Source organism: Dipodomys merriami, unplaced genomic scaffold, assembly GCF_024711535.1.
Source record: "Dipodomys merriami isolate MVZ:Mamm:240054 unplaced genomic scaffold, mDipMer1.0.p SCAF_7, whole genome shotgun sequence".
NCBI classification, from domain to species: domain Eukaryota; kingdom Metazoa; phylum Chordata; class Mammalia; order Rodentia; family Heteromyidae; genus Dipodomys; species Dipodomys merriami.
In genome coordinates, this window is record NW_027206290.1 from 39857877 (window position 1) to 39872786 (window position 14910).

The window sequence follows — 14910 nt, forward strand, 5'->3', positions numbered from 1 at the left end:
CAGTTCCTACATGGGTTCTAGAGGTCTCCTTAACATAGTTTATTCACACACAGAGCACCTGTAGCTCACACCTGTAATTATAGGACTGAGGTTTGAACCAGCTAGGCAGAGAAGACTCCACCTCCAAAATAACTAGTAAAAAAACACAAGTAGGTGGGCGGTATAGAGCCAGCTGAATGTGAAACAGAGCAGGAAGCCACCCCCAATGCCCTCCCCCACCCCCTCAGCCCTGGAAACATTTGTTTTCGCTCCTGACCATGTAAGGTAGAAAGTAGGGGCAGAGCTCTCTCCCAGTGCTGAGAGCTGGCAGGCTCACCTGTCCCAGGCGGAGCTGTAGAGAGCAGCTCAGGGAGGTCTCCATCCTAGATCCCCTCTTGAGATGGCAGAAGAGTGCATAGCCATGCTAGAAATATGTGTGCTACCAGTGCTGGCTCGGCAGTGCCTTCTGGGTAATGAATGTTACTGGTGAAATCCAAAGACGGTTTCTGTTTCCAGGGGTGTGATGGGCACTGGGCTGGCTGGGCTGGTTTAGTCCTCCGGGTGGCCTGTCCTGGTGGAAACGGACCCCCATGCTCTGCCTTCGGAATCGTGTGCTCAGCTGTGCGCTGTGGGGGCCAGGGGACCATACCCGGACTCGGGCCTTGTTGGAGATTTGTTTGCCTCAGATAGCAAATTGTTATCTGAGATTCTAAAGAGGTTCAATAAGACAGGAATTTGGACTTGGTCGTGAAAGTCCGCAAAGAAAGAAGTACAAGGCTTTCCTCCGCGGTTGACTCATGGAGGACTAAGGCCAAGCAGCTAAATATTTGAGAATGTTAGCCGGTGATTACATTGGCAAGCAGGAGTGAAACCCGGAGGGCTGCATTCTGACACTGGGAAGTGATCCAGGCTGGCTAGGACTGTTGATCTCCCCTCCCCTCCCCTCCATAGGCGTTAATGGTGGAGCTGCATTATCATAGCTGCCTGGCCCGGTCTCAATAGAGTCAGGGGGTATCTGACAGCAGCTTTCCTTAGGCCATAGAGCCTAGAATAGGGTGACAGACTTCTGGAAAGAATCCATATTTTTCAGGCTAAATGGTTTCTCTGTTGCATATCCTTTGTGCTTTGTTGGGCTTTCTTAACCCCCTTGAAAATAGAACAGCCATTTTTAGCAGAAGTAAACATATGAAGGCTGTAGGCTAGATTTGGCCTGTGGTCCTTAGCTTGACACCTGGTCTGGGGTGTATCTCTGAGCTGCACCTCTCTAACAGGAATCCGTCGCTGGAAGATCAAGCTTGTGACCGGATTTACCGAGTGGGACAGCAAAAGGATGTTGTCATCCACAGGTAACCAGGCCACTGGCCTTCCCAGAGTCTACTCTTGTAAAAACCTTTGGTGATTTCTGATTTGTTTTATACCAGTAAATGGGCACCAACTCAGGGCCTGAGTGCTGTCCCTTAGGTTTTTTTTACACAAGGCTGGCACTCCACCACAGCTCCATTTCCACTGGAGATAAGTTTCCTGGACTTCTGTAACTGGCTTCAAATTACAGTTCCCAGGCCTCCTCCTCAGGAGCTAGGGTAACCAGCATGAGCCACTGGTCCCTCGCTCAGTGCTACTTTGGGATAGGATATCCTTTGCTTAATTGAGGCTCTCTCAGACACCCTTGCTTTAGGATGAAGTAAAAGTTGAGCCTGAGACACATCACTTTACGTGGGTATAAAGGCTGTGTATATTTCCCTGCTCCTGTTGGTAACCAAGTTTAGAGACACAAACACAGAAGCCCAGCAGCATAGTGGTGGTTTGGGTATGTTATGAAGTGGGCTGCTGTGCATGTTCTGATGGCTTGCTTATGTTTAGATTTGTTTGTGCTGGAACAGTGGAAGAAAAGATCTTGGCGCTCCAAGAAAAGAAGAAAGATTTGGCCAAGCAGGTTCTCTCTGGGTCTGCAGAGTCCGTCACCAAGCTCACCCTGGCCGACCTCAAAGTCCTTTTTGGCATCTAACCTATCTGTAGAATAGGGCCACTGCTGTTTTGTGTTGGGATCTGGGAGTGGCAGAGAACCCTGTCGCCAGAACTGAGGACGGGCGCAGTGTTCCCCCATGTTTCAGTTAGTCAGCTTCTTTAATGAGTGGCCGAGACTGCAATGATTTCAGGTTTAAAAAATGCTTCGAAGCCAACTCCAACAGAAAAATCTGTGAGACTCTTATCTCCAGTTAGCCACCAAAAAGCTGGAAGTGGAGGTGTGGCTCATATGGTACAGTGTCTACCGTGAGCACAAAAGGTAAGGGATAGCGCCAGTCCAAGTCCAAGCCCATGACCAGCACACAAAGCTTTGGAGTTACTTGGTTTTGGAAGGCAACTCTGTTGGAAGTGTACTTATTTCAATAAAGCTTAAAAGGCCCCGTGTTGCTGGATGTGGTGGTGCACACCTGTAGTTGCAGTACCTGGGAGGCAGAGGAAGCATTACCACCCTGTGGAACCTGGGTAAATCCCATCTCACTGAGGCTTGCCCCATTGGCGTTTCTAGACTGAGCAGAGCAGACCCCTCCCTGCTGCCCCATCACCCCTCCACCTGGCATTGCTTCTCAACCTCGGGTTAAGGAGCTGCTGAGCACACCCTGGTGCTGTGCGCCACTGCTTAGTGTGGGTAGTCCCCAGATATTTCATCATTTCATTTCATGGATCACTTGGTATCGGGGAGATTGTGTTATTCCATTTTATTACTTTTATTTGCCTGCAGTGTTCTGAGCATATCGTGTTTTCTTTGTATATGTAATGCTTCTGTAATTTTTTTTTTTTTGGTCGGTCAAACGGCTTTAACTCTGGGCCTGGGCTTTGTCACTCAGCTCTTCAGCTCAAGACGAGTGCTCTACCACTTGAGCCACAGTGCCACTTCTGGTTTTCTAGTGGTTAACTGGAGATTAGAGTCTCACAGACTTTCCTGCCTGGGCTGGCTTTGAACCGAGATCCTCAGATCTCAGCCTCCTGAGTAGCTGACAGGTGTGAGCCACTGGCGCCCGGCTTGCTTGTGTAATTTTTGGTTATTTTAGCATTTAGGACTATTGTCATTTAGTGTTCATATCATCAGCAGTTGTGTTATTATCATTGGCACAATGTAATAAATGTATCTGACCACAGCAAACATAACACTAAATGCTCACCATTTCTGTTTCTCTTGCTTCTGGCTGCCCAGGGACTCCACTTCCAGTCTTTCCCACAGCTGGACAGGGCACAGGGCACTGCCTTGTCCAGGGAACATGGACAAAAGTGGGAAGGCATTTCTAGGTTGCCATCTTCAAACTTTCTTCCCCTGTGCTTTACTGAGGGGAGACCTAAGAATGGTGAGCCCACTAGGTTGGGGGTTCCTAACGTGCTTTGGGCCCTCACCCTGAGTGAGCACACAGAGCCCTGTGCACCTCCTTCCATACTCCATTCGCAGGCACTGGGCTACGCTGTGACCAAGAAATTATTGTTGAGCCACGGATTTCTGGGGTCATTTCTATGGCAGATTCCTGACTAACATGAACACTGGAGCCTTTGATTCTTTAGAAAACTTCAAACTTCCTCTTCCCTCAGCAATGATTCCCCAAGCCTTGTTCATTTCTACTAGGAAAACAAAACAAAACATAGTTCTCCCTAGAAAGAAGCGTACCTCGTGAGCTGGGCAAGGGTGAGGACCATGCAGCGCAGTGAGGAGCCTTTTGTTCTGGAACCTCAACCAGCCCCAAGTCTGGGTGACTTTTTCCAAAAAAAATCCCCTTTGGCTATCCTCGTTTGTAAGGGAAGCATTGCTTTTGGACCTTAGCTGCTACAATAAGGCCCTGAAAACCAGAGATAAAGATGGTAAAATTACCTTTATGAAGTTATAAAAGCCATATCATTTGAGAAGGAATGGCTCAGGACAGTGAAGACTTAGCAGCCCAGCATCTGCCACAGGACTGGCTGTTACCCCTGGGGCCTCTCAGCTCTTCGGAGGTGTGGGGTTAGCACCTGTCTGTACCCCACTGGGGATTTACTGGTGTGTACTTGTTTGCAATCACTTGTTTGACCTGGTGATCAGTAATGCCACTCAAGAAGGTGCTTAGAGGTCACAGAGTCATGGTCCTGGGGGGGGTCAGACTTCCTGTCTTGTGTGGAAAAGGGAGTGGGCATTACAATTTATAATCTGATTAATCTGTAAGATAAACGTTTCTCTGGACGTATTCAGACTAACTGTCCTGTCAAAGCCACCTAATTATTCCTTAGCCAGTGTCTACAGTAGAGATGCTCTTGATGTGTTGTGGACGTAGGAAAAGTTGGAACTGCCCAACCAGGCCCTGACAGTACATGTGACACGCATTCTTAGGTTCTAGTCCCCAGACTGGGAGGTCTCATTCTGAATTAGTGTTAATGGCATAGTGCTGTCTAATCCAAGTTCATTTTATTTAAAAATGTTTTAAATTTAAGAAATAATCAAAGGATGCATACCATCTCTTTGAGCCAAACTAACACCCAGGGATCCATCTCTCGAGTAAAACTCAGTGATGAGTGCATTTAAGAGATGAGAGTAGATGGATGTTTATTTCCCGTGGCAGCCCAGGTGTTTATCCTGTTGCACCACCCCAGGGGATTAGATTAGATTTAGCCTGAGATTTACTTCCTTACCTGTGATGCAGCAGAGCTTCATCTCCATACTGTACCATGTTGGTGCCACAGCGTCCAGCCCACAGATGATTTCTGAATCACTTCCTCACGCTGTGATGGTTCCCAAATCCTTCCCTGTAGTCCTGGGCCCTGTGCACCATGCCCTCTCCAGGCCTTTCTGCCGGTGGAGCAGCTGGGTTAAGCTGGGTGAAGAGTCCATTACTAGGCCAGGCCAAGAGCCCCCACCACTGCCCCCGCCACCAACGTCAAGTGTTTGTAACAGAACTGTTTCCATTAGAATGCTTGAGAGCCACGCCTTACCCCATCACACCCATCACAGATTTCTCAGGGAAATTGTCTGTCCTGGCTCACATCTGTAGTAATCCTAGCTACACTGGAGACAGGATTGAAGTTCAAAGTCAGCTCAGGCAAGAAAGTGTATGAAATTTGTTTACAATTAACCCACAAAAGGCTGTTACTGAAGGTGTGGCTTAAGTGTCAGAGCAACATGAGTGGAGGAATTTTCTATTACAATATAATTTCATCTCTGGTAAATTGACCAATTAACTGGAACTTTTTCCAACTGAAATAAATGGTAAACTTTTTATCCACCATTCTGCCATCTGACTCACAAAGACCCATGGGAATGGGTGATGAAATCCAACAGGCTTCTTCATAGCAAAAATAAATAAAATCCCCAGAAGTGTGAGGTAAATGGAAAACCCCAAACTCACCCCTAGGTGCGTGTAATTTACCCAAGTCTGAGAGGAGGCAGAGTTTTTCCCAAGTGGACTTTGGTTAAGTGAGATATGCTGGTCTTTAGAAGGAGGGAGTTCTAGGAAAACAGACACTTAAGTAGGGCCGAACTAAAAATTCTATCAGTCAGATCTTCATGTGAAGTCCTGTGTGCCCAGAACCATCCTGCGTGGGAAAGGTCTAGAAGCTGGCACATGTCAAACTGCTGCCGAGTAATGATGTGAAAATACAGAGCAGAACGTACAGGTGGTAATGCACTGGAAAGGAAGAAACTGATCATCTCCTGTGACCTCCAGATTCCACTGGCATAAGTACTGCCATCCGTGTGCCACACAGAAAGGCGCTCCGTGGTAAAGTACGATCATCACCAATCTACCTATAAGAGAAACAGACCTGGCTCCATGGTGCAAGTATAAGGGAGACTCGGAGCAGGCGCTTGAAGGCACTGTTTTAATTAATTCCATCATTTCTTTGGTATTTCTCAGGCTTTGGGAAAATCTGACATCCACTGGTGGAAGCTTTATGGGTATGGGGGAGGCACTGGCATCATCAGAGTGCGACGGTCCTCAGCAGGTTCCCCGGGGTGCCCGGCCCCACCACGTATGTGCACTCCGACTTCTCTGCAAACTTTCCACAGCAGGACCAGTGGGGACGGCCCGGATGGCCCTTGTGTCCGTGACCGCAGCCCAGGTACCCACCTGCACGGCACAAAGAGGATGGGAAGGAAAAACAACCCTGGGAACAGAGCCCAAGGGCTGTCCTGGCACTGGAGCCCTCCTCCAACCCAGCCAGGGAAAACCCCTAGAGAAAGCCTAATGAGCCACAAGGCTCAGGAAAAACCAAAGCCAACCTCAAGGTGCCTGGTCCTGTGCCTGGTTCTGCCGTCCACTCCTGACTCTGCCACACTGGGAACTGCTCTTTCTTTGGTATGTGCTGGTCGTGGGGCATGAACTGAGAGCCTAGGTGTTATCTCTTAGCTTTATACTCAAAGATGGTGCTTTACTACTTGAGCCACAGCTCCACCTTTCGCCTTTCAGTGGTTACATGGAGATAAGAGTCTCAAACTTTCCTGCCAGGTTTGGCTTTGAACTGTGATCCTCAGATTTCAGCCTCCTGAGTAGCTAGGGTTACCGGTGTGCACCTGTAACCTGACTCATTTGGAATTTCTTTAACTGCACGGACCATGTAGACTGAGCCAGAATCCCCAGGGAGACGTGCAGTTTACAGCTGGTGAACTGTCAAAACCTAAGAACTCACAATCTGGAAGCCTTTCACCTCCATGCTGAACAAAGAGGTTGATGCGGGCCCCACATTTCCCTGTTTACACTTACACTTACACACACACACACACACAGTCCCTAAGCACGCTCCTGAGTGGCTGTGTGGTTACCCGACACGACGCTGCCTTGCTGGGAAGCCGTGCCCCTTACCTGGCATGGTGCCCCCACAGGCACAGCGCACGGCTTTCTGGCCACCACTGGAGCAGAAGGTACAGCAGTGAAAGACACCCGAGTGTGCGTGGTGCCTCTTCTTCACTGTCACAGTGAAGGGCGAGCCCTGCCGAGTGGACAGCAAAAGCACAGGACAGCATTGTGAACCAACAGCTGAGCCAAGCTAAGCCATTTAGCCAGAGCAGAAGCCTCCCACCGTCAGCCTTGTGTGGGGTAGAAGTCTACACTGCACCCACTCCTGCTCTTCACCCATGCTCTCAGGTGCCTGAGTCACCTAAGCAATTCCTGAGGAATCTCAGGCTACACCCACCAGGGTGTGTGGCCTGCAGTCCTTCATCCAGCCATCAGCCTCGTGCCTCTGCGCCACCGACAGGCCAAGCCTCCTGCCTCTCAGCCTCCACCCTGGACAGCGCACCTTTACCCACTCCCCTGTCCTCCCTGGGAAGACACAAGGGAGAAAGGTGAAGTGGCTGCGGCTAGTGATTCTCCAATCAGCAATTCTCCCAACTGCCAAAAAGATTTACTAAGTGCAATTTGCCTCTCCCTGCTTGAGAGCCATGCAGTCAGAGAAAGCGCAGAAAGCCTACTTAGAAGCCTTCCTGATGTTAAATTCTATTTTTTCCTTCAGGAGGTGTGGAGACGGTGCCATAACCATGATAATATAGATGCATACAAGTGAAATGGAGACATACAGGCAGATAAATGGCCGTCCATGGAGAGGAAGGGGCCTCACTCTGCCAATTATGCCCCAGTCTCAATCTGAACAAGGCTGGGACTTCTCAGCAACACTGTGTTCCCCAAGTGTGCTTGTCTGCAGGTGGACAGCCCTAAGGGCCAAGTCATCTTCTCCAAATTAAGAGTTCCATCAAGTCACTAAGAGGTGAACACAGGACAGAATAGCAAGATCGCTGGGTGCTAGTAGCTCACATCTGTAACCCTAGCTACTCAGGAGGCTGAGATCTGAGATCAAGGTTCAGAGCTAGCCTGGGCAGAAAACTCCATGGGACTCCTATCTCTAACCAGCAAAAAGCTGGAAGTGGAGCTGTGGCTCAAGTGATAGAGTGCCAGCTTTGAGCTGAAAAAGCTCAGTGAGAGTGTGAGGCCTTGAGTTCAAGGCCTAGGACCAGCACAAGAGAGAGAAAAGCAGAATTTGGGCTATTTCTACAGGGAAGAAAGAAGAGAACTCGCTCCACTTTCCGTGGAGCTGATCAGAAGATGGTGGAGGCCCTCGGTGCGGGCCCTGGGCCACACTGACCTGCACATGCTGTTCTTCCACGCAAACCCACACGGTGTAGATGCCGGGTTCCTTGGGGGTATAGGACACGTTGTATGTCCCGTCCTTGTTATCCTGGACCACTGTTCTGACTGGACTAAAGGAAAAAAGGTGAAAAAAAATCCTCTCTCAGCTGCCTATTCTAGACTGAAAAGTCTATTCTGCTCAATATTGTGTGTGTGTGTGTGTGTGTGTGTGTGTGTGTGTGTGTGTGTGTGTGTGTGTGTGTGTGTGTGTGTGTGTGTGTGTGTGTGTGTGTGTGTGCATGCCAGTACTCGCTTTTTGATCGAGGCTGGTGCTCTACCACTTGAGCCACACATCCACTTCCAGCTTTTTGGTGGTTAATGGGAAATAAGAGTCTCACAGACTTCTCTGCCTGGGCTGGCTCCGGTTTCAGCTGCCGGTGTATGGGATTACTCCTCAGTCCCCTGTTGAACTCATATTCCTGTCAGCACATCAACTCCAAAGAAACAGAACTATAAACCTGCTCCTGGCAAAACTCAGGAAAGGTACCAATCCATTTAACATGGAAGATTTTTCAGTCCATGCCAAATCCTGGAATGAATTTAATCAATTAGACAAGGTACATCTTTGAAAGAGAATTGCATAAAGGACTGAAACACATACAACACATTTGGATGTAGGCACCAGTGCTATGTGCCTGCGTTCCAAGCTATTCAAGAGGCTGAGATCTGAGAATTGAGGTTCAAAGGTAGCCTGGAAAAACAAATATCTTATGGACATAATCTCATGTCAAATAAACCAGCAAATAAATGGAAGTGGAGATGTGGGTCAAGTGGTAGAGAGCCAGCCTTGAGTGAAAAAGCTAAGCAAGAGCTTGAAGCCCTGAGTTCAAGCCCCAGTACTGGCACAAAAACAAACTTGGATCTGATCATTTGATTCAACCATGAGAAATCACATTTTTTCATCACCTCTTGGAGAGGGAAAATGAACTCCAAGAAGACGACCACTGAGTTGTGCTCAAGAACCCAAAGACCCTTGAGTTCTCTATGTCCCGGCCGTGTGTGTCCTACACACCTGTCTTTCTTGTCTTTAGGGACAACGGCGACACTGATGTGGTCCCCTCCTCTGCTCAGGCTCTCTCCTGCCGCATCCTTGCAGAGCAGGGTGAAAGAGGCCGTCTGCTTCTCCCGAGCTCTGTGCAGATCTGCGGGTGACAAACCCAGCAGCACCACAGCTAGGGCGAGCCGCCAAAACAATACCCCCAACATGGACTCCCTCTTGCCTTCCCGCTTCAAACCAGAGGCTGTGCTTCCTGCTTATTACAGCTATCAGCGCCCTTCCTGTTCTCTCCTTTCCCCACGTCAGCCTGTGCAGAGCTCTGGGGCCAACCTGGCCACTCTGTGATCACAGGGGTCTGGACCTTAACTTCCACCCTAGAGAATCTCAGGAAATATGCAGCATTGACCTCGATGATCAGAGCCGGGGCAGGGGTGTGGTGGACCCGCTGGGCTGGGCCTGTGCTGTGTGACCCTCTGGACTTGGAGGCCCTCACCCTGGTGCAGGGCCTTACATGCTGGCACTATGACCCAGGGATGGCCCTGTCTGGGGACAGAGGAATTTCTTCCCCTTCAATAAACCAGGAGCAGGTGGCTCCTGCCCGCACTGGGGAGGCTGGGATCTGAGGACAGAGGTGTGAGGCAGGAAAAGCTGTGAGACTCTCATCTCCAACCAACCAGCAAAAAGCCGGAAGTAGAGGTGTGGCTCAGAGGGTAGAGCACCCACTTCGCTGGAAAAAGCTAAGGACAGTGGCCAAGCCCCGAGTGCAGACCCCAGGACCTGTACACACACAAAAATAAAAACAGACAGACGGGGCGAGAAGGCTCCTGTGAAGGGGCCGGGCACGGATTAGAGGAGCCCAGAGCCGGGTGCGCCTCCTTCCGGGAGCAGGAGGGGTCGGCAGCGCCGGCCTGGCCCCCAGCAGGGCTGTGTGGTTGGTGGTGGTTGGCAGGCCTGTCCTGAGGTGGGCGGGGCCGGACCGCGCCCAGACACTGGACACCAACTGCACGGACCAGGCAGGCGGGCGGGGAGGCCGTGGGGAGCCCCACAGGCGTCAGTGGGTTTGTGTTTGGTTTGTGCCAGTCCTGGGGCTTGAACCCAGGGCCTGGGCGCTGCCCCTCAGCTCAAGGCTGGTGCTCTGCCACTTGAGCCACAGCGCCACTTCCAGCTTTTTGTGTGTGGCACTGAAGACTCGAACCCGGGGCTTCCTGCGTGCCAGGTGAGCACTCAGCACTGAGCCCCTTCTGGCCCCCGCACGGCGTTTGGAGGCCGGGCGGGCTGGGGTTGCAGGTGTGCGCCTCGGCGCGTCCTCCACGGGCCGCCCGCGCCCCGTACCTTCTCCCTGCAGGGTGCACCGGGCCGGGTCGACCTCCTGGGTGTCCAGGGCGCCATAGACCGGGAAGCCGCGGCACTGGCCGGCCGCCTCCTGGGGGCAGAAGCGGATGTGGGGGTGCCCGGCGGGGCGCGTGCCGCGGCCGGCCTGGCTCAGCGCGCGCAGCCGCGCCACTACCACGCCCTGGGAGACCAGCACGGCCAGGTCTGAGCCGCGCGCCAGCAGGTGCTCGGCGAAGTCCACGCCCGCGCGCACGTCCGCGCGCAACCGCTCCAACTGCGTGCCCTGCATGCGCAGCGCGCGCTCACGGCGGGTGCTCAGGGCCGCCAGCTGCCGCAGCAGCTGATCCCGGTGCTCCTCCACCGCGGCGATGTGGCCCTCGGCGGAGGCGCGCACGTCGGCGGCCACGGCGCGCACGCGCTCGCGCAGTGCCGCGTCCCGGCCGCGCACGCGCGCCAGCGCCTCGTCCAGGGCGCGCAGGCGCGGGCGCGCGCCCCGCAGCAGCGCGCGCAGCACCTCCCCGTGGCGCTGTGCCGCGCGGCCCGCGTCCTCGCACGGATGGCCCAGGTGCTCCCCGGCCGCGCACGTGCCGCACACTGGCCGCTCGCACAGCTCGCAGAACAGCCGCAGCTCCTCGGCCGGGTGCGTGGGGCAGGGCTCGGGCTTCCCCGCGCGCGCGTCCAGGTCCACCACGGTGTGGTCAGCGGTCCGCTTCTGCCGCCTGCGAAGCAACCCGAGCAGGACGTCAGGGGGGCCGGAGACGGGGCCGGGCCCGCGCGCCAGGCCTGAGCCTCGGCTGCGGGCCTCCCGGGCCCCTGGGACAACACCTGCCCAACGGAGGCGGGCCTGGTCCTAAGGTGGGCCGGAATTCGAGGTGGGCCGGGGTTCGAGGTGGTTCGGGGTTCAGAGGTGGGCCGGGGTTCGAGGTGGTTCGGGTTTCAGAGGTGGGCCGGGGTTCGAGGTGGTTCGGGTTCAGAGGTGGGTCGGGGTTCGGAGGTGGGCCGGGGTTCAGAGGTGGGCCGAGGTTCGAGGTGGACCGGGGTTCGGCTCGGGTTGTAACGCTGCCCAGGGTGGTGGCTGGAGGCTGTGATCTGAGGATTGAGGTTCGAGGCCAGCAGAGGCAGGGGGTAAAGCCCGCAAACTCTTATCTGCAGTTAACCACCAAAAAAAGCAGAAGTAGAGCCATGGTTCAAGTAGGATAAAGAAAGCCAAGCAAGAGGATGGGGCCCTGAGTTCAAGGCCCAGGGCCAGCAAACACACGTGTGTGTATACATACACACCCTGAAACTGTCCCCAAGAGTTATTTGGCCACATTTAGATGGGGGGGGGAGTGGCATAGCACAGCCCGCATCCCAAACCTAGCTGAGAGCCTGATGCAAACAAACCAAGCGATACAAACCACAGCTGACCGAGCACCAACTGAAGCAGGTAGCCTGCCTGGGAAAAGTGTCGTGTGTGCCCCCCGCCCCTCTTCCCTAAGATTTTATTAAAGCAGTCCCTCTACCAGCATCTACACCACTCCATCAGCAGCCGGACTTTCCAAGTGTGGTCAGCATAACTTGAACATGAAATCAATGCTCAAGCAGAGCTCCGCTGTCATTCTTTTCTTGTAAAGACTCAAGGAAATCCCCACGAAGCCACCAGGGCTATCTAGAGTTCCCTGAGCCAATCTGTCAGCTCAACCTTAGGACCTCTCCTGGCACCAGAAAAGAGGCTCCTGAGAAAACAGCTGTTTGGCAGTCTTAGCAACCATCACACAAGTTAAAAATAGAGTGAAAACGAGAGGCTTGGCCTGTTGGTGAGGCCAGATGACAAATGCAAGCCAGGATGGAAAAACTATTCTGGATTAATCCTAAAACCTTGGTGATTTTATATACTGAAGTTCTAGAGTGTGGTGGGAAGAAGGGACAAGAGTGATCCATCTGACCAAAAACTGTCAACATCTACACTGCAATTAGTATCTGCAGTCCCTCCATTCACCAGCTGTAAGGCACACAGCCAAGGCAGAGCCTCTGCCAATCAAGCTGGCACCTACACCGAGACAGCACCATGTGTAACCGCAAAGAGCACAGATCAGAGTAGAACATCTAGACTGATTCACTTCTCACCAGTTGTGGCTCCTTGGCAGATTTCAAATTTCTGAGCCTCAGTCTCCCCAAGACAAAGAGAGTGGGTGCCTTCCTGTAAGGGTTGCAAGCAGGATCAAACAAGGCCAAGGGCAGGGTCTCTGCGATGCTTCATCTTCCTGTTTCTCCACTACCCACTACAATTGTTTACCAACCAAGTGATGGAAGGAAGCTGCAAGTTGAAAAAACCACGTGAAGGCTGGGTACAGGTGGCTTGTACCTGTAACTGTAGCTACTCAGGAGGCTGAGATCTTAGGATCACGGTTCAGAGTCAGCCTGGGCTGACTCTTAACTCCAATTTACCAGCAAAAAGCTGGACATAGAGTGGTAGAATACTAACCTTGAGTGAAAAAGCCAAGAAAAAGCTAAGAAACAGCACGCAGGCCCAGAGTTCAAACCCCCGTACCAGCACATGAATAGACTATGCAAATCTTTACTGCTATTATTACTATTCTATTATTACTATTCTATCAGGTTGTTATTCAGGGAAATTCCTTGAATATTGTTCTTTAGCTCTTTTTCTTTAGCTCTTTTTTGTTGTTGGTTGTGGGGCTTGAACACTGGGCATGGGTGCTGTCCCTCAGCTCTTCAGCTCAAGGCTAGTGCTCTATCACTTGAGCCACAGTGCCACTTCCGGCTTTTTTTCTGCTTATGTGGTGCTGAGGAATCGAACCCAGGGCCTCATGCATGAGCGGCGAGCACTGTATCACTGAGCCACCTTCCCAGTCCTGTTCTTTAGCTCTTGGTATCCTTCCTTCCTTCCTTCCTTTTCTTTCTTTGTGCTGGTGGCTGGTCCTGCCTGGGCTTTGAATCCGGGGACTGGGCCCTGACCCTGAGCTTTTCGCTCAAGGCTCTACCACGTGAGCCACAGCTCTGTTTCTGGCTTTTTGGTGGCCGATGGGAGGAGGTGAGACCTCCGCAGCTTTCCCAGCCCGGGGTTTGGATCACGATCTTCAGATCTGGGCCTCTTGGGAGGCTGGGATGAGATGACAGGTGCGTGAGCCGTTCCCTCCCCCTGTTCGGAACCCTCTCCTGCCGCCCTCCTCCCCGCTCGGACCCGGAGGCGGGGCCCCGTGGTTACCGGTGGGCCTGGCAGCAGAAGGGGCAGAGGCTGACCCCGCAGGTCTGGCACCGCTTGTCCGCGCCCGCGGCGCCGCACAGGTCGCAGGCCGCCGGGCCCGGGTCGTCCCCGCTGCGGCTCTCCAGCAGGACGTCGCTCAGGGCCAGGTGGTCGATGGTGAGGGCCTGCACGCCGCCGGCCGGCAGGTCCACCTGCGCCTCGCACACCGGGCAGAGGATGCCGACGCGCGGCCCGAGCGGCAGCGGCGCCAGGCCGTCCGAGCCGGCGTCCGCGTCCCCGACCGAGAAGGGCTCCAGTTTCTCCAGACACGCGGTGCACACCGTGTGCAGGCACGGCAGCAGCCGCGGCATCCGGAACAGCCCCAGGCACGACGGGCAGTGCGTCTTGGCCGCGTCCACCGGCGTGGGCCCCCGGGGGGGCGGGGACAGGGGCGCCAGGGCGGGCTCGCGGGGGTCCGGCCCGGCCCGGAGAGCGCCCCGGAGAGCGGGGACCATGGGGGCTCTTCTCCCGGGGCGCAGCGGAGCGGCGCGCGCGAAGCGGGGGAGGGCGGCCCCGAGGACCCGCCCGCAGATCTACCGGGGATCCGACGTCGCGCCCCGCCCTCGCCTGCGCAGCCCATAACCGGGCGCGTCCCCGTCCTTCCCGACTCGGCTGCCAGGCCTCGAGCTGCGGCTGGCCCGCCACCCGCCCCCCTGCGCCCGCTCCGGCCCGCAGCCGGCCCCGCACACGCGACAAGCGCCGCACTCTCCCGCGGTAGGCGGGCGGGGGGGGTGGCGCACGGCCTCCCGGCGTGGCGGCCCAGGCCCGACTGCTCGCGCCAATCACAGCCCAGGCTGGCTCCGGGCCGACCAATCGCCTTCCAGGGGCGGCCCTTCCCGCCCTCTCCGGGACACCACCACCACCACCCAGTAAGATTTGGAGAAGTTCCACCTCCTCGCCAGTCCCCCTCCCGCGCAGTGGGGACCAAGCTGAAGGCCAAAGGCGAAACCCAAGGGCGAAAAAAGTAAGGCTTGGACTGAGCGACTTAGTGTAGTCAGGTCACCATTTTACGAAGACTGACTCTTTCTCTCCTACAGGAAAGGCCGCGCTGAGGTGCCGCCGGGACGGCCACCTTCGCGCCCTCCAGTTGCCCCACGGACTCTGGCCGGGCTCTCCTATTGGCGAATGGAGCCGTCAGTCCCGAGGCGTGGCCCGGAGCATGCTGGGAGTTGTAGGCGGCGAGGCCGCCGCCGCGCTCGGAGCCGGGGCCTGGCCGGCGGTCACTG

General features: G+C 54.3%; 2 protein-coding genes across 5 annotated transcripts in view; one reads left to right on the forward strand and one right to left on the reverse strand.

The window, feature by feature from the left end:
* Positions 1-3115, forward strand: part of Ttf2 (transcription termination factor 2) — a 31841-nt gene extending 28726 nt beyond the window's left edge. The window contains exons 22-23 of the mRNA XM_070006434.1: positions 1251-1325; positions 1840-3115. Coding sequence (XP_069862535.1) covers positions 1251-1325; positions 1840-1984 — 220 coding nt within the window. The 3' untranslated portion in view covers positions 1985-3115. The remainder of the gene's footprint in view (positions 1-1250; positions 1326-1839) is intronic.
* Positions 3116-5792: 2677 nt separating this feature from the next.
* On the reverse strand, positions 5793-14236 carry Trim45 (tripartite motif containing 45). Of its 4 annotated transcripts, XM_070006435.1 has the most exons (6): positions 13646-14236; positions 10441-11159; positions 9124-9253; positions 8068-8182; positions 6792-6918; positions 5793-6059 (listed from the first exon to the last, which is right to left on the reverse strand). In XM_070006435.1, the coding sequence occupies exons 1-6, from the start codon at positions 14137-14139 to the stop codon at positions 5911-5913; spliced, it is 1734 nt and encodes a 577-aa protein (XP_069862536.1). In that variant the 5' UTR covers positions 14140-14236; the 3' UTR covers positions 5793-5910. The 4 variants fall into 4 exon arrangements, with proteins under 4 accessions (XP_069862536.1, XP_069862537.1, XP_069862538.1 ...); XM_070006436.1 differs by lacking the exon at positions 6792-6918; XM_070006438.1 differs by lacking the exons at positions 5793-6059; positions 6792-6918 and adding an exon at positions 6932-7685.
* Between the last annotated feature and the right edge of the window lie 674 nt (positions 14237-14910).

Excerpts from the sequence above, each read along its gene's own strand:
- Trim45 (XM_070006435.1), bottom strand. The coding sequence starts at position 14,139 with ATGGTCCCCGCTCTCCGGGGCGCTCTCCGGGCCGGGCCGGACCCCCGC. Across the intron at positions 6,919-8,067 it reads TGGAAGAACAGCATGTGCAG|GGCTCGCCCTTCACTGTGAC; the intron begins GTCAGTGTGGCC and ends TCCACTCGGCAG. Across the intron at positions 6,060-6,791 it reads CTGTGGGGGCACCATGCCAG|GTGGGTACCTGGGCTGCGGT; the intron begins GTAAGGGGCACG and ends TGTGCCGTGCAG.